The 12,918-nt window shown below is 38.9% G+C and overlaps 1 protein-coding gene across 2 annotated transcripts in view; it reads left to right on the forward strand.

Moving 5' to 3' along the window:
- CFAP53 (cilia and flagella associated protein 53) overlaps positions 1-11,806 on the forward strand; it is a 66,676-nt gene extending 54,870 nt beyond the window's left edge. Inside the window, exons 6-9 of one of the 2 annotated variants that reach the window (XM_067015725.1) lie at positions 649-865; positions 2,464-2,566; positions 5,808-5,926; positions 11,415-11,490. In XM_067015725.1, coding sequence (XP_066871826.1) covers positions 649-865; positions 2,464-2,566; positions 5,808-5,877 — 390 coding nt within the window. In that variant the 3' untranslated portion in view covers positions 5,878-5,926; positions 11,415-11,490. Of the gene's footprint in view, positions 1-648; positions 866-2,463; positions 2,567-5,807; positions 5,927-11,414 lie in introns of both variants that reach the window. The other variant, XM_059039800.2, reaches the window with a different exon arrangement.
- The last annotated feature ends 1,112 nt before the right edge of the window (positions 11,807-12,918 follow it).

The following is a 12,918-nucleotide window of genomic DNA, read 5'->3' on the forward strand; positions in this document are numbered from 1 at the left end:
AGTACAATGAACCCCCATGCATCAATTTCCTAGCTTCAACAACCATCAACCAATGGCTATTCTTGTTTCATCTGTCCCTCCCGCCCATTCCCCACTGTCACCCGAATTTTTTAAAAAATAAATAAATTTATTTATTTATTTATTTATGGCTGCATTGGGTCTTCGTTGCTGCATGTGGGCTTTCTCTAGTTGCAGCAAGCGGGGGCTACTCTTTGTTGTTGCACGCGAGTTTCTCATTGCAGTGGCTTCTCTTGTTGCAGAGCACAGGCTCTGGGCGCGTGGGCTTCAGTAGTTGTGGCACGTGGGCTCAGTAGTTGTGGCTCGCGGGCTCTAGAGCACAGGCTCCATATCTGTGGCGCATGGGCTTAGTTGCTCCGTGGCATGTGGGATATTCCTGGAGCAGGAATCGAACCCATGTCCCCTGCATTGTCAGGCGGATTCTTAATCACTGCACCACCAGGGAAGCCCCACCCCGAACATTTTTAAGTAAACCCCAGAAATAATATTTTACAATATCTGTAAATGTTTCAGTATGTAACTCTGAAATATTGGAATTGTAGCTCTAAAAGATTATTTTAACACTTATCCTCTATATCATTATCATACCTAAAAGTTTTAACAACATGAGGTAATTTTTATATTATGTAGGAATATATGATAAGAGAACAGAAGATATATCATCAGTACTTGGCACAACGGCATGAGGAAGAAAAAGCTCAAGAGAAAGAACTGGACAGAATGTTAGAGAAAGAGAAGGAAAAGAAGTTTGCTGAGAAGGACAAGAAGCTGAGGCTTGAAAAGGAAGCAAGAAAACAACTTTTGAATGAGGTCATGTGTACAAGAAAACTGCAAGTTCAAGAAAAGTGTAAGGAAATGAATTATAATTATATTATATTTGGGCCTTAATTCAATATAAGTAGCAACCAAAATATTTATTAAATAAGGATTATGTGTGAAATACTATGAAGAATGTAAAAAGGATTAAGGCAAGATCCCTGCTTTGCAGGGACTGTACCTAATTGAATACTTGAATATCTTTCTGCAGGTGTCACCATACGTCCATACCTGCATGCCTTTGCTTGGGTAGTTTTCTCTCCCTATGATGCTTTTGATCTTGAGAAATCCTGGACATCCTTCAAGGCCAGCTCAAATATCTCATTCCTTGAGAGGCCCTCTGTGTTCCTCTATTCATAATAAATCTTCTATCTGGGTTTCTCACCATTGCTTGTTCACATCTCTTAGTGTACCACTGAATTCCCTCGGCTTTAGTGCTTGGTCACAGAAGGAAATATTTGTTGAGAGGATTTCTATACCCAGATGTAAACATTTACTAGTAGGGTACTATGGACTTCACAGTAGCTGTCTTTGCAAGAGAAAGCTCATCTTGGTTCCATTGATTAATTCTCCACTCCAGGAATTATAATGGCAGTTGAACATTGTTAAGCCAGTATTAGATGGAGTTTTAAGAAATGAGAAGAAAGCTTCTATGATATAATGATTTCTGTATTCTCCCATGATAAATGTTTTAGAATGTATTGAGAAAACATGGAAAATTTAAGTGTTTGGAACCATTTATAAACAAGGAAATAAAATCAGCCATAATACACCACCCAGGAATAGCTACTGTTCACAACTTCCTGTATTTCCTTCCAGTATTTTTATTATGTATGTCATTTCCCCTCACAAATTAGGATCTTGTTGTATATATATTTTTACAGCCTGTATTTCCCACTTATCATAAACATTTTTCCAGGTTATTTTTCTTCAATTGTAAGATTTGTAATGCTGCCTAGAAATCCATTATAAAAATGGACCATAATTTATTTTACCTAAACACAGCTAATGGACCTTCAGCTTGTTTTGAATCTTTTTCCTGCTGTGTTAGCATTGCAGGTTACTATCTCTGTACCTAGGTTTTTTGGCTCATATATGATTAAGATAAATTCCTGTAAATGGATTTGGGACCAAAGATATGTACATTTTAGATGTATATTGCCTGGTTTTATTTATTCTTTTGTGAACTCTGTTCTCTTTGTCATTTTTTTACCTACTTGGTTGTTTAAGTTTTCCTTATTTAATTTATAAGAGACTTACATACTGTTTTTCCAATACTTTTGAAATAAATAAAATCCCCTATTAATATAAATGGCAATAGAACTGTTTGTCCTCAAGAAGAGAAAGGTGAGAAGTGTTCAATCAGTAGTAATCTGGTATGAAAAAGGCTGATCATAGATTTCAATGACAAATGATTAAGAGAAAAATCTCTGTAGGTTGCAGCACATATGAATCTAAACCCTATTCTTTCCTTAATGGAGATGACTATTTCTACCTTATTAAGCTAAGATCCAGCCCAGTGATTCTAAGCTCTGCCTTTCTAAAGACAATATGGCATCGATGCCCCAAAAGATGTCAGCAAGTTTTCTGAGAAAGTCATTCAGCAAAAATTACTTTTGTCTTTCTTAGTGCAACGAAAAGCAAAAGAACAGGAAGAACGTGCTATGGAACAGGAACGCATAAATGAAGGTCTTAAAGAGCTTAACCGTGAAGAGAGGGAGGATTTTACAAGGTATGATTTTGTTTTCTTTATTATTAGCATAGAGGACAATGTGCCATAATTCATGTATTATTGATGTTATTTTACATCAGTATTATATTTGTCCTAAAAGCTCAATTCAGTTTATAAAATTTCATATAAAGATAAGCAATAACCGTTTTGGTAAAATTAAATTCTGTACATTGTGTAATTCTAATTATACACATTAGGTATTAAACTGGATAAACATCTTTTTTTTTTTTTTTTTTTTTGCGTTATGCGGGCCTCTCACTGTTGTGGCCTCTCCCGCTGCAGAGCACAGGCTCCGGACGCGCAGGCTCAGCGGCCATGGCTCACGGGCCCAGCCGCTCCGCGGCATGTGGGATCTTCCTGGACCGGGGCACGAACCCGTGTCCCCTGCATCGGCAGGCGGACTCTCAACCACTGTGCCACCAGGGAAGCCCTGGATAAACATCTTAAAAAAATAAAACAAATTAGAAACAATTTTTATAAAGTAGGTACCAACCCTAAATCGTAATGAAATAAGTTTTTCCCCCCATGAAATAAACCCAGAAATACAGCATGACCTAATTAGTTAGATTAACAGAAATGGCTTATGGGGTTATGATTCCATGCAAATGTCCCAGGAAGATTTTTTTGTAGCCTCACTGAGCTAGAAAACTGAAGTGCTCTGGGTGCTTTGAGATGTACCACTTCCCTCCTCGGGCAAGTGTTCATCTGATTACCATAATCAGGCTCAGGTAGAGAAAATTAGCTGATGCCTCCTTGCAGCCTTTCTCAGATCATAGCAGTCCCTTCCCACCGATGACTATGACACCCAATTCAGGTGACCAGTGTGCTGGAGAAAGAGGACCTGGCTCCTCTAATTGCTGGTCACCCTCCCTGTCCCTAGGGCCTGTTCCCCGGCTCACGCACATTTGGTGCATAGAAATAAGCTCTCTTCTTTATAGGAAGAGTATGGTTTATATGCCTGAGCCTATTGTTACTTTGGGGCCACTACCAACAATATCTGGCCTACCCTACTGACTTCCTCTACTTCTGCTCTGGAGGTCCTTCCTTCTCACTTTTGAAAAGTCTGTCGTTGGAGATGTGAGGGGAATTTAATGAATAACAACTCTCTTCCCTGCCCAACTTTTATTTTTTTATTATTTTAACATCTTTATTGGACTATAATTGCTTTCCAATGGTGTGTTAATTTCTGCTATATCATAAAGTGAATAAGTGAATCAGCTCTCCATATACATATATCCCCACATCCCCTCCCTCATGCATCTCCCCCCCACCATCCCTATCCCACCCCTCTAGGTGGTCACAGAGCACCTAGCTGATCTCCCTGTGTTATGTGGCTGCTTCCCACTACCTATTTTACATTTCGTAGTGTATATATGTCCATGACACTCTCTCACTTCATCCCAGCTTACCGTTCCCCCTCCCCATCTCCTCAAGTCCACTCTCTACGTCTGCATCTTTATTCCTGTCCTGCCTCTAGGTTCTACTTCACTCTGTATGACAGACTCTAGGTCCATCCACCTCACTACAAATAACTCAATTTCGTTTCTTTTTATGGCTGAGTAATATTCCATTGTATATATGTGCCACAACTTCTTTATCCATTCATCTGTTGATGGACACTTAGGTTGCTTCCATGTCCTGGCTATTGTAAATGGTGTTGCAATGAACATTGTGGTACATGACTCTTTTTGAATTATGGTTTTCTCAAGGTATATGCCAGTAGTGGGATTGCTGGGTTGTATGGTAGTACTATTTTTAGTTTTTTAAGGAACCTCCAATACTGTTCTCCATAGTGGCTGTATCAATTTACATTCCCACCAGCAGTGCGAGAGGGTTCCCTTTTCTCCACACCTTCTCCAGCATTTATTGTTTGTAGATATTTTGATGATGGCCATTCTGACCGGTGTGAGGTGATACCTCATTGTAGTTTTGATTTGAGTGTCTCTAATGGTTAGTGATGTTGAGCATCCTTTCATGTGTTTGTTGGCAATCTGTATATCTTGTTTGGAGAAATGTCTGTTTAGGTCTTCTGCCCGTTTTTGGATTGGGTTGTTTGTTTTTTTGATAATGAGCTCCATGAGCTGCTTGTAAATTTTGGAGATTAATCCTTTGTCAGTTGCTTCATTTGCAAATATTTTCTCCCATTGTGAGGGCTGTCCTTTCGTCTTGTTTATGTTTTCCTTTGCTGTGCAAAAGCTTTTAAGTTTCATTAGGTCCCATTTGTTTATTTTTGTTTCTATTTCCATTTGTCTGGGAGGTGGGTCAAAAAGGATCTTGCTGTGATTTATGTCATAGTGTTTTGCCTATGTTTTCCTCTAAGAGTTTTACAGTGTCTGGCCTTACATTTAGGTCTTTAATCCATTTTGAGTTTATTTTTGTGTATAGTGTTAGGGAGTGTTCTAATTTCATTCTTTTACATGTAGCTGTCTAGTTTTCCCAGCACTGCTTATTGAAGAGACTGGCTTTTCCATTGTATATTCTTGCCTCCTTTATCAAAAATAAGGTGACCATATGTGCATGTGTTTAACTCTGGGCTTTCCATCCTGTTCCATTGATCTATATTTCTGTTTTTGTGCCAGTACCATACTGTCTTTGATTACTGTAGCTTTGTAGTGTAGTCTGAAGTCATGGAGCTTGCTTCCTCCACCTCCATTTTTCTTTACAAGATTGCTTGGCTATTCAGGGTCTTTTGTTTTCCATTCAAATTGTGAAATATTTGTTCTAGTTCTGTGAAAAATGCCAGTAGTACTTTGATAGGGATTGCATTGAATCTGTAGATTGCTTTGGGTAGTATAGTCATTTTCAATGTTGATTCTTCCAATACAAGAACATGGTATATCTCTCCACCTGTTTGTATCATCCTGAATTTCTTTCATCAGTGTCTTATAGTTTTCTGTAAACAGGTCTTTTGTTCTCCTTAGGTAGGTTTATTCCTAGGTATTTTATTCTTTTTGTTGCAGTGGTAAATGGGAGTGTTTCCTTAATTTCTCTTTCCAATTTTTCATCATTAGTGTATAGGAATGCAAGAGATTTCTGTGCCTTAATTTTGTATCCTGCTACTTTACCAAATTCATTGATTAGCTCTAGTAGTTTTCTGGTAGCATCTTTAGGATTCTCTATGTATAGTATCATGTCATCTGCAAACAGTGACAGCTTTACTTCTTTTCTGATTTGGATTCCATTTATTTCTTTCTCTTCTCTGATTGCTGTGGCTAAAACTTCCAAAACTATGTTGAATAAGAGTGGTGAGAGTGGACAAACTTCTCTTGTTCCTGATCTTGGAGGAAATGCTTTCAGTTTTTCACCGTTGAGAACAGTGTTGGCTGTGGGTTTGTCATATATGACCTTTATTTTGTTGAGGTAAGTTCCCTCTATGCCTAGTTTCTGGAAGGTTTTTATCATAAATGGATGTTGGATTTTGTCAAAAGCTTATTCTGCATCTATTGAGAGGATCATATAAATTTTCTCTTTCAGTTTGTTAATATGGTATATCACATTGATTGATTTGTGTATATTGAAGAATCCTTGCATTCCTGGGATAAACCCCACTTGATCATGATGTATGATCCTTTTAATGTGCCATTGGATTCCGTTTATTAGATTTTGTTGAGGATTTTTGCATCTATGTTCATCAGTGATATTGGCCTGTAGTTTTCTGTCTTTGTGACATCTTTGTCTGGTTTTGGTATCAGGGTGATGATGGCCCTTAGAATTAGTTTGGGAGTGTTCCTCCCTCTGCTATATTTTGGAAGAGTTTGAGAAGGATAGGTGTTAGCTCTTCTCTAAATGTTTGATAGAATTTGCCTGTGAAACCATCTGGTCCTGGACTTTTGTTTGTTGGAAGATTTTTAATCACAGTTTCAATCTCAGTGCTTGTGATTGGTCTGTTTAGATTTTCTATTTCTTCCTGGTTCAGTCTCAGAAGGTTGTGCTTTTCTAAGAATATGTCCATTTCTTCCAGGTTGTCCATTTTATTCGCATAGAGTTGCTTGTAGTAATCTCTCATGATCCTTTGTATTTCTTCAGTGTCAGTTGTTACTTCTCCTTTTTCATTTCTAATTCTATTGATTTGAGTCTTCTCCCTTTTTATCTTGATGAGTCTGGCTAATGGTTTATCAATTTTGGTTATCTTCTCAAAGAACCAGCTTTTAGTTTTATTGATCTTTGCTATAGTTTTCTTCATTACTTTTTCATTTATTTCTGATCTGATCCTTATGATTTCTTTCCTTCTGCTAACTTTGGGTTATTTTGTTCTTCTTTCTCTGATTGTTTTACATGTAAATTTAGTGGGTTTTTTTGAGCTGTTTCTTGTTTCTTGAGGTAGGATTGTATTGCTCTAAACTTCCCTCTTAGAACTGCTTTTGCTGCATCCCATAGGTTTTGGGTTGTCGTGTTTTCATTGTCATTTGTCTCTAGGTATTTTTTGATTACCTCTTTGATTTCTTCAGTGATCTCTAGGTTATTAAGTAGTGTATTGTTTACCTTCCATGTGTTTGTATTTTTTACATATTTTTTCCTGTAATTGATATCTAGTCTCATAGTGTTGTGGTCAGAAAAGATACTTGATAACATTTCAATTTTTTAAAAGCTTGATTTGTGACCCAAGATATGATCTATCCTGGAGAATGTTCCATGAGCACTTGAGAAGAAAGTGTATTCTGTTGTTTTTGGATGGAATGTCCTATAGATATCAATTAAGTCCATCTTGTTTAATGTATCATTTAATGCTTGTGTTTCCTTATTTATTTTCATTTTGGATGATCTGTCCATTAGTGTAAGTGGGGTGTTAAAGTCCCCTACTATGATTGTGTTACTGTCAATTTCCCCTTTTATGGCTGTTAGTATTTGCCTTATGTATTGAGGTGCTCCTATGTTGGGTACATAAATTTTTACAATTGTTATAGCTTCTTCTTGGATCGATCCCTTGATCATTATGTAGTGTCCTTCTTTGTCTTTTGTAATAGTCTTTATTTTAAAGTCTATTTTTTCTGATAATGAGAATTGCTGCTCCAGCTTTCTTATGATTTCCATTTTCATGGAATATATTTTTCCATCCCCTCACTTTCAGTCTGTATGTGTCCCTAAGTCTAAAGTGGGTCTCTTGTAGACAACATATATATGGGTCTTTTTTTATATATCCATTCAGCCAGTCTATGCCTTTTGGTGGGAGCATTTAATCCATTTACATTTTAGGTAGTTATCAATATGTATGTTCTTATTATCATTTTATTAATTGTTTTGGGTTTGTTATTGTAGATCTTTTCCTTCTCTTGTGTTTCCTGTCTAGAGAAGTTCCTTTAGCATTTGTTGTAAACCTGGTTTGGTGGTGCTGAATTCTCTTAGCTTTTGCTTGTCAGTAAAGGTTTTAATTTCTCCGTCGAATCTGAATGAGATCCTTGCTGTATAGAGTAATCTTGGTTGTAGGTTTTTCCTTTCATCACTTTAAATATGTCCTGACACTCCTTTCTGGCTTTCTGAGTTTCTGCTGAAAGATCAGGTGTTAACCTTATGGGGATTCCCTTGTATGTTATTTGTTGGTTTTCCCTTGCTGCTTTTAATGTTTTTTCTTTATGTTTAACTTTTGATAGTTTGATTAATATGTGTCTTGGCATGTTTCTCCTTGGAATTATTTTCTATAGGACTCTTTGTGCTTCCTGGACTTGATTGGCTATTTCCTTTCCCATGTTAGGGAAGTTTTCAACTATAATCTCTTCAAGTATTTTCTCTGTCCCGTTCTTTTTCTCTTCTTCTTCTGGGACCCCTATAATTTAAATGTTGGTGCATTTAATCTTGTCCCAGAGGTCTCTGAGGCTGTCCTCAATTCTTTTCATTCTTTTTTCTTTATTCTGCTCTGCAATAGTTATTTCCACTATTTTATCTTCCAGGTCACTTATCCATTCTTCTGCCTCAGTTGTTGTGCTGTTGATTCCTTCTAGAGAATTTTTAATTTCATTTATTGTGTTGCTCATCACTGCTTGTTTGCTCTTTGGTTCTTCTAGGTCCTTGTTAAATGTTTCTTGTATTTTCTCCATTCTGTTTCCAAGATTTTGGATCATCTTAACTATTATTACTCTGAATTCTTTTTCCTTCCTTCATCTGCTGTGTATTTCTCTGTCTTCTCATTTTGCTTAACTTACTGTGTTTGGGGTCTCCTTTTCATGGGCTACAGGTTCGTAGTTCCCGTTGTTTTTGGTGTCTGCACCCAGTGGCTAAGGTTGGTTCAGTGGGTTGTGTAGGCTTCCTGGTGGAGGGGACTGGTGCCTGTGTTCTGGTGGATGAGCCTGGATCTTGTCTTTCTGGTGGGCAGGACTGCATCTGGTGGTGTGTTTTGGGGTGTTTGTGACCTTATTATGATTTTAGGCAGCCTCTCTGCTAATGGATGGGGCTGTGTTACTCTCTTGCTAGTTGTTTGGTATAGGGTGTCCAGCCCTTGAGGTTGCTGGTCATTGAGTGGAGCTGGGTCTTGGTGTTGAGACGGAGATCTCTGGGAGAGCTTTCGCCAACTGATATTACGTGGGGCCAGGAAGTCTCTTGTGGACCAGTGTCCTGAACTTGGCTCTCTCACCTCAGAGGTTCAGGCCAGACACCCAGCCAGAGCACCAAGACCCTGTTAGCCACACGGCAGATGTGCAAACCTGGGCAGCCTATTTTATTCTCCAGGCCTCAGTTTCTCCATCTCCAGACTCTGGAACTCCACACTCCAGAGGCCCTCCTTTCAACATGCTGCCTGTCCCCTTCTGTGCAGGTCCTAAGCCCCTGCCCAACTTTTGAATCAACTGAGAATTAAGAAAAATAGTGTGAGCAGAAGGTATTACAGTTACCTATTGGTGTATAACAGCACACCCTGAAATTTGTAGTTTAAAATGAGTTATGATTATGTCTCATGATTCTGTGGTTGACAAGGCTCAGCTGGCTGGTTCTTGCTTGGGGTCTCTCATGTGGTTCAAATCAGATGCTGGCTGGGGCTACATTCATGTGAAGGCTTAGCTGGAAAGCACACCTAAGATACCTATTCATATAGCTTGTAGTGTGTGCTGACTCTGCCTGGGGATCTCATCTGTTATTATCAGCCGGAACACCTATGCATGGCCTCCCCATGTGGCTTGGGGTTCTTACAGTGTGGTGGCTGGTTTTGAGAGGGATAGTTCCAACAGCAAGCATTCTAAGAGACAGGAAGAGCAAGCTGCCAGGCCAGTTAAGAACTACATCTAGGACTACCATAGCATCACTTCTGTCATATTCTATTGGTCATAAAAAGCAGCCACAGGGCCCATCTAGATTCAGTGAGATGGAGAAATAAGCTCCACCTCTTTTTTTTTTTTTTTTTTTCACAGTACGCGGGCCTCTCACTGCTGTGGCCTCTCCTGTTGTGGAGTGCAGGCTCCGGACACACAGGCTCAGCAGCCATGGCTCACGGTCCCAGCTGTTCCGTGGCATGTGGGGTCCTCCCATACTGGGGCATGAACCCGTGTCGCCTCCATCGGCAGGTGGACTCTCAACCATTGCGATACCAGGGAAGCCCGTAAACTCCACCTCTTGATAGGGGAGTAGAGGTTCACTTTGCAGAAGGGCATATGGGAGGGGGCGATATCACTGTGGCAGTCTTTGGAAAATGGAATCTGCCACACAGAGGCATATGCATGCTGTAATCTCTATTTCTGATAAAGTCTTATATTAATAATGCGGCTTGTAGATTGTAAAATGGTAAAACTGCTATGGAAAACAATATGAAGTTTCCTCAAAAAATTAAAAATAGAAATACCATATGATCCAGTAATCCCACTTCTGGATATAAATCCAAAATAAATGAAAGCAGGACCTTAAAGAGATGTTTGTATACTTATGTTCATAGCACCACTATTCAAAATAGCCAAGGTGGAAATAACCCAAATGTCCATTAACAGATGAATGGATAAACAAAGTGTGGTATGTACATACAGTGGAATATTATTCAGCCTTAAAAAGGAAGGAAATCCTGTCAGATACTACAGTATGGATGAACCTTGAGGACATGCTAAGTAAAATAAACCAGTCACAAAAAGAGAGATGCTGTATGATTTCACTTACTTGAGGTACCTAGAATAGTCAAATTCATAAAGACAGCAAGTAGAATGGTGGTTACCAAGGGCTGGTGGGAGGGGACAAAAAAGAATTGTTCTTTAATGGGTATAGAGTTTCAGATTTCCAAACGAAAAAGTTCTGGAGATCTGTTTCACAACAATGTGAATATACTTAACACTACTGAACTGCACACTTAAAAATGGTTACGATGGTAAATTTTACATTATGTGTTTTTTACCACAGAAAAAAAACCACTATAAATTTTAAAATGTGGCTTATATATTTTAACTGTGGCTTATATATGGAGGAAATCATGTAGTTAATACTGAACAGAATGAGTCAAACTTACCCACCTGGTCACCAGCAACCCACCCAGTCACCAGCAGTGCCAGACCACTGCATGCCTCCCCTACAGGGAGAATATGGCCCCTTTGATATAGAAAGCAGACAAGAAATAGGCAGAACAACTTGTTCTGTTTTACCTTCTTCCTTGGAGGGGAGTGAGAGGGGATGGAGAGAGGCCAAGGGCTCTCTCCACATAGCAGTCAATATTTTGAATGAAGAAGAGACATTCCCTCACTAAAATCAATTTTTGTTCTAAGGTTGTCTTAATTATTATTGGGTAATAAACACATTATTGAATTTTTCATCTATTTCTTCCCCACTCACCCTGATTTTAATGGGAATTTTAATTTGACTTTGAAAATTAAATTTTAAGTGTAATGGCCTACATAAATCCAAATACTTACTTTGACAGTTTTATACTTTGACATTTCTAATACTTTAGACGCTCCAGTTTAGCCCAGGAGTACAGGAAGCAACTTCAGATGCAAATGTGCTCCCAACAGCAGGCCCGTGAAGCAGCGAAAGAGGAGGAACGCCGAGAGTTTGAAGCAGGGATGACAGCAGAGAAGAATTTCCAGGACAAGATTCAGGAGATCCTGTCCACCCATCAAGTGCTGCCCCAAAATATTCATCCCATGCGGAGAGCATGCCCTAATCTTCCACCATAGTTTCACAAACATCAACCTAGTTTTACTCAGTCTTTTACTATTTTAAACTATAGCATGCTTGTATATCCCTTTTAACTCATGGATAAACTGTTCTTTTATACTCTGAGTTTGCATAATTATATGCCATAAAATTTTCTTCTTACAAATTAAAATGTTCCTTTTTGAGATTTCATAGACTGACAAATCTGAATGGTCTACTTCCTATCACATAGTAATTTTCCTTATTTATCTCCATGCCTCCCTTTCTTGTTCATTTATTAATAGCTTCACTTTCTTCCATCCATCTGCCAATATGCCCATTTCCTCTTGCCTCCTTTCTCTTCTCTCTCACAGACATAATTCACAATATTAGCAGGGCATTTTTGCAGGCAGAGCTGGGACTATCAGCCACTTTCATTAACCCACTTATTCAGTCATTAAACAAATGTTTACTGAGTGCCTTTCATGTGCCAGCACCATTCTGGATCCTGAGACTTCAGCAAGAACAAAGCAAACCCCTTGCTGTCATGGAGATTACATCCTAGTGGAGGAAACCAGGTAAGTGTTAAGTGCTATAGGCAAGAAGTGGCAGGAGTGCTCTTTTATTTTATATGTGATAGTCAGAATAGATCTCTTAGAGCAGCTTATATTTGAATGAACCAGCCATGTGGCTATCTGGGGGGAAAATATCCTAGGAAGAAGAAAGAGCCAGTGTAAGGGCCTTGGGGCAGAAGTCTGCTTAGTGCATATGAGGCATTTGTGCTCCATTTGTGCTGGAGTAGAGTGAGGAGAGAGTGGTAGAAGACTAATTGGAAAGGTAGTGGGGTCCAGATGATGTAAGGCCTTGGAACCAGGGCAAAGACTGGCTTTTACTTCTATAGGAAGATGTTATAGGGTTTTGAGCAGAGGAGCAACGTGATACAATGTAAGAGGGTTGCTGGCTACCATGTAGAGAATAGACTTCAAGGAGACAAGAAACAAGGATTCAGTTAAGAAGTGATCACAATATCCCAGGTTAGGGGTGATGGTAGTGTGGTAGCCAGCCCCCAAGGTGACCCCTAATAATTCTCGATGTAGAGAATGTACACACAGAAGTATGTGTTTATGCCCTTGTATAGCCCCCTTCCACCCTGAATCTTGGGCACTATGTAAAATGTGTGCATTTACTCGTTAAAAAAAAGGTAGAAAGAAATCGACATGTTCATATTCCTAAAGTTCAGCATTATAATTATTTTCACTTCTTCGAAAAGTTCCCTCCAAGGCTTATTTTTTTATGGATACTCATTTTTCTTTTTTTAA

The sequence above is a fragment of the Kogia breviceps genome, chromosome 15 (genome assembly GCF_026419965.1).
Source record: "Kogia breviceps isolate mKogBre1 chromosome 15, mKogBre1 haplotype 1, whole genome shotgun sequence".
NCBI lineage: Eukaryota > Metazoa > Chordata > Mammalia > Artiodactyla > Physeteridae > Kogia > Kogia breviceps.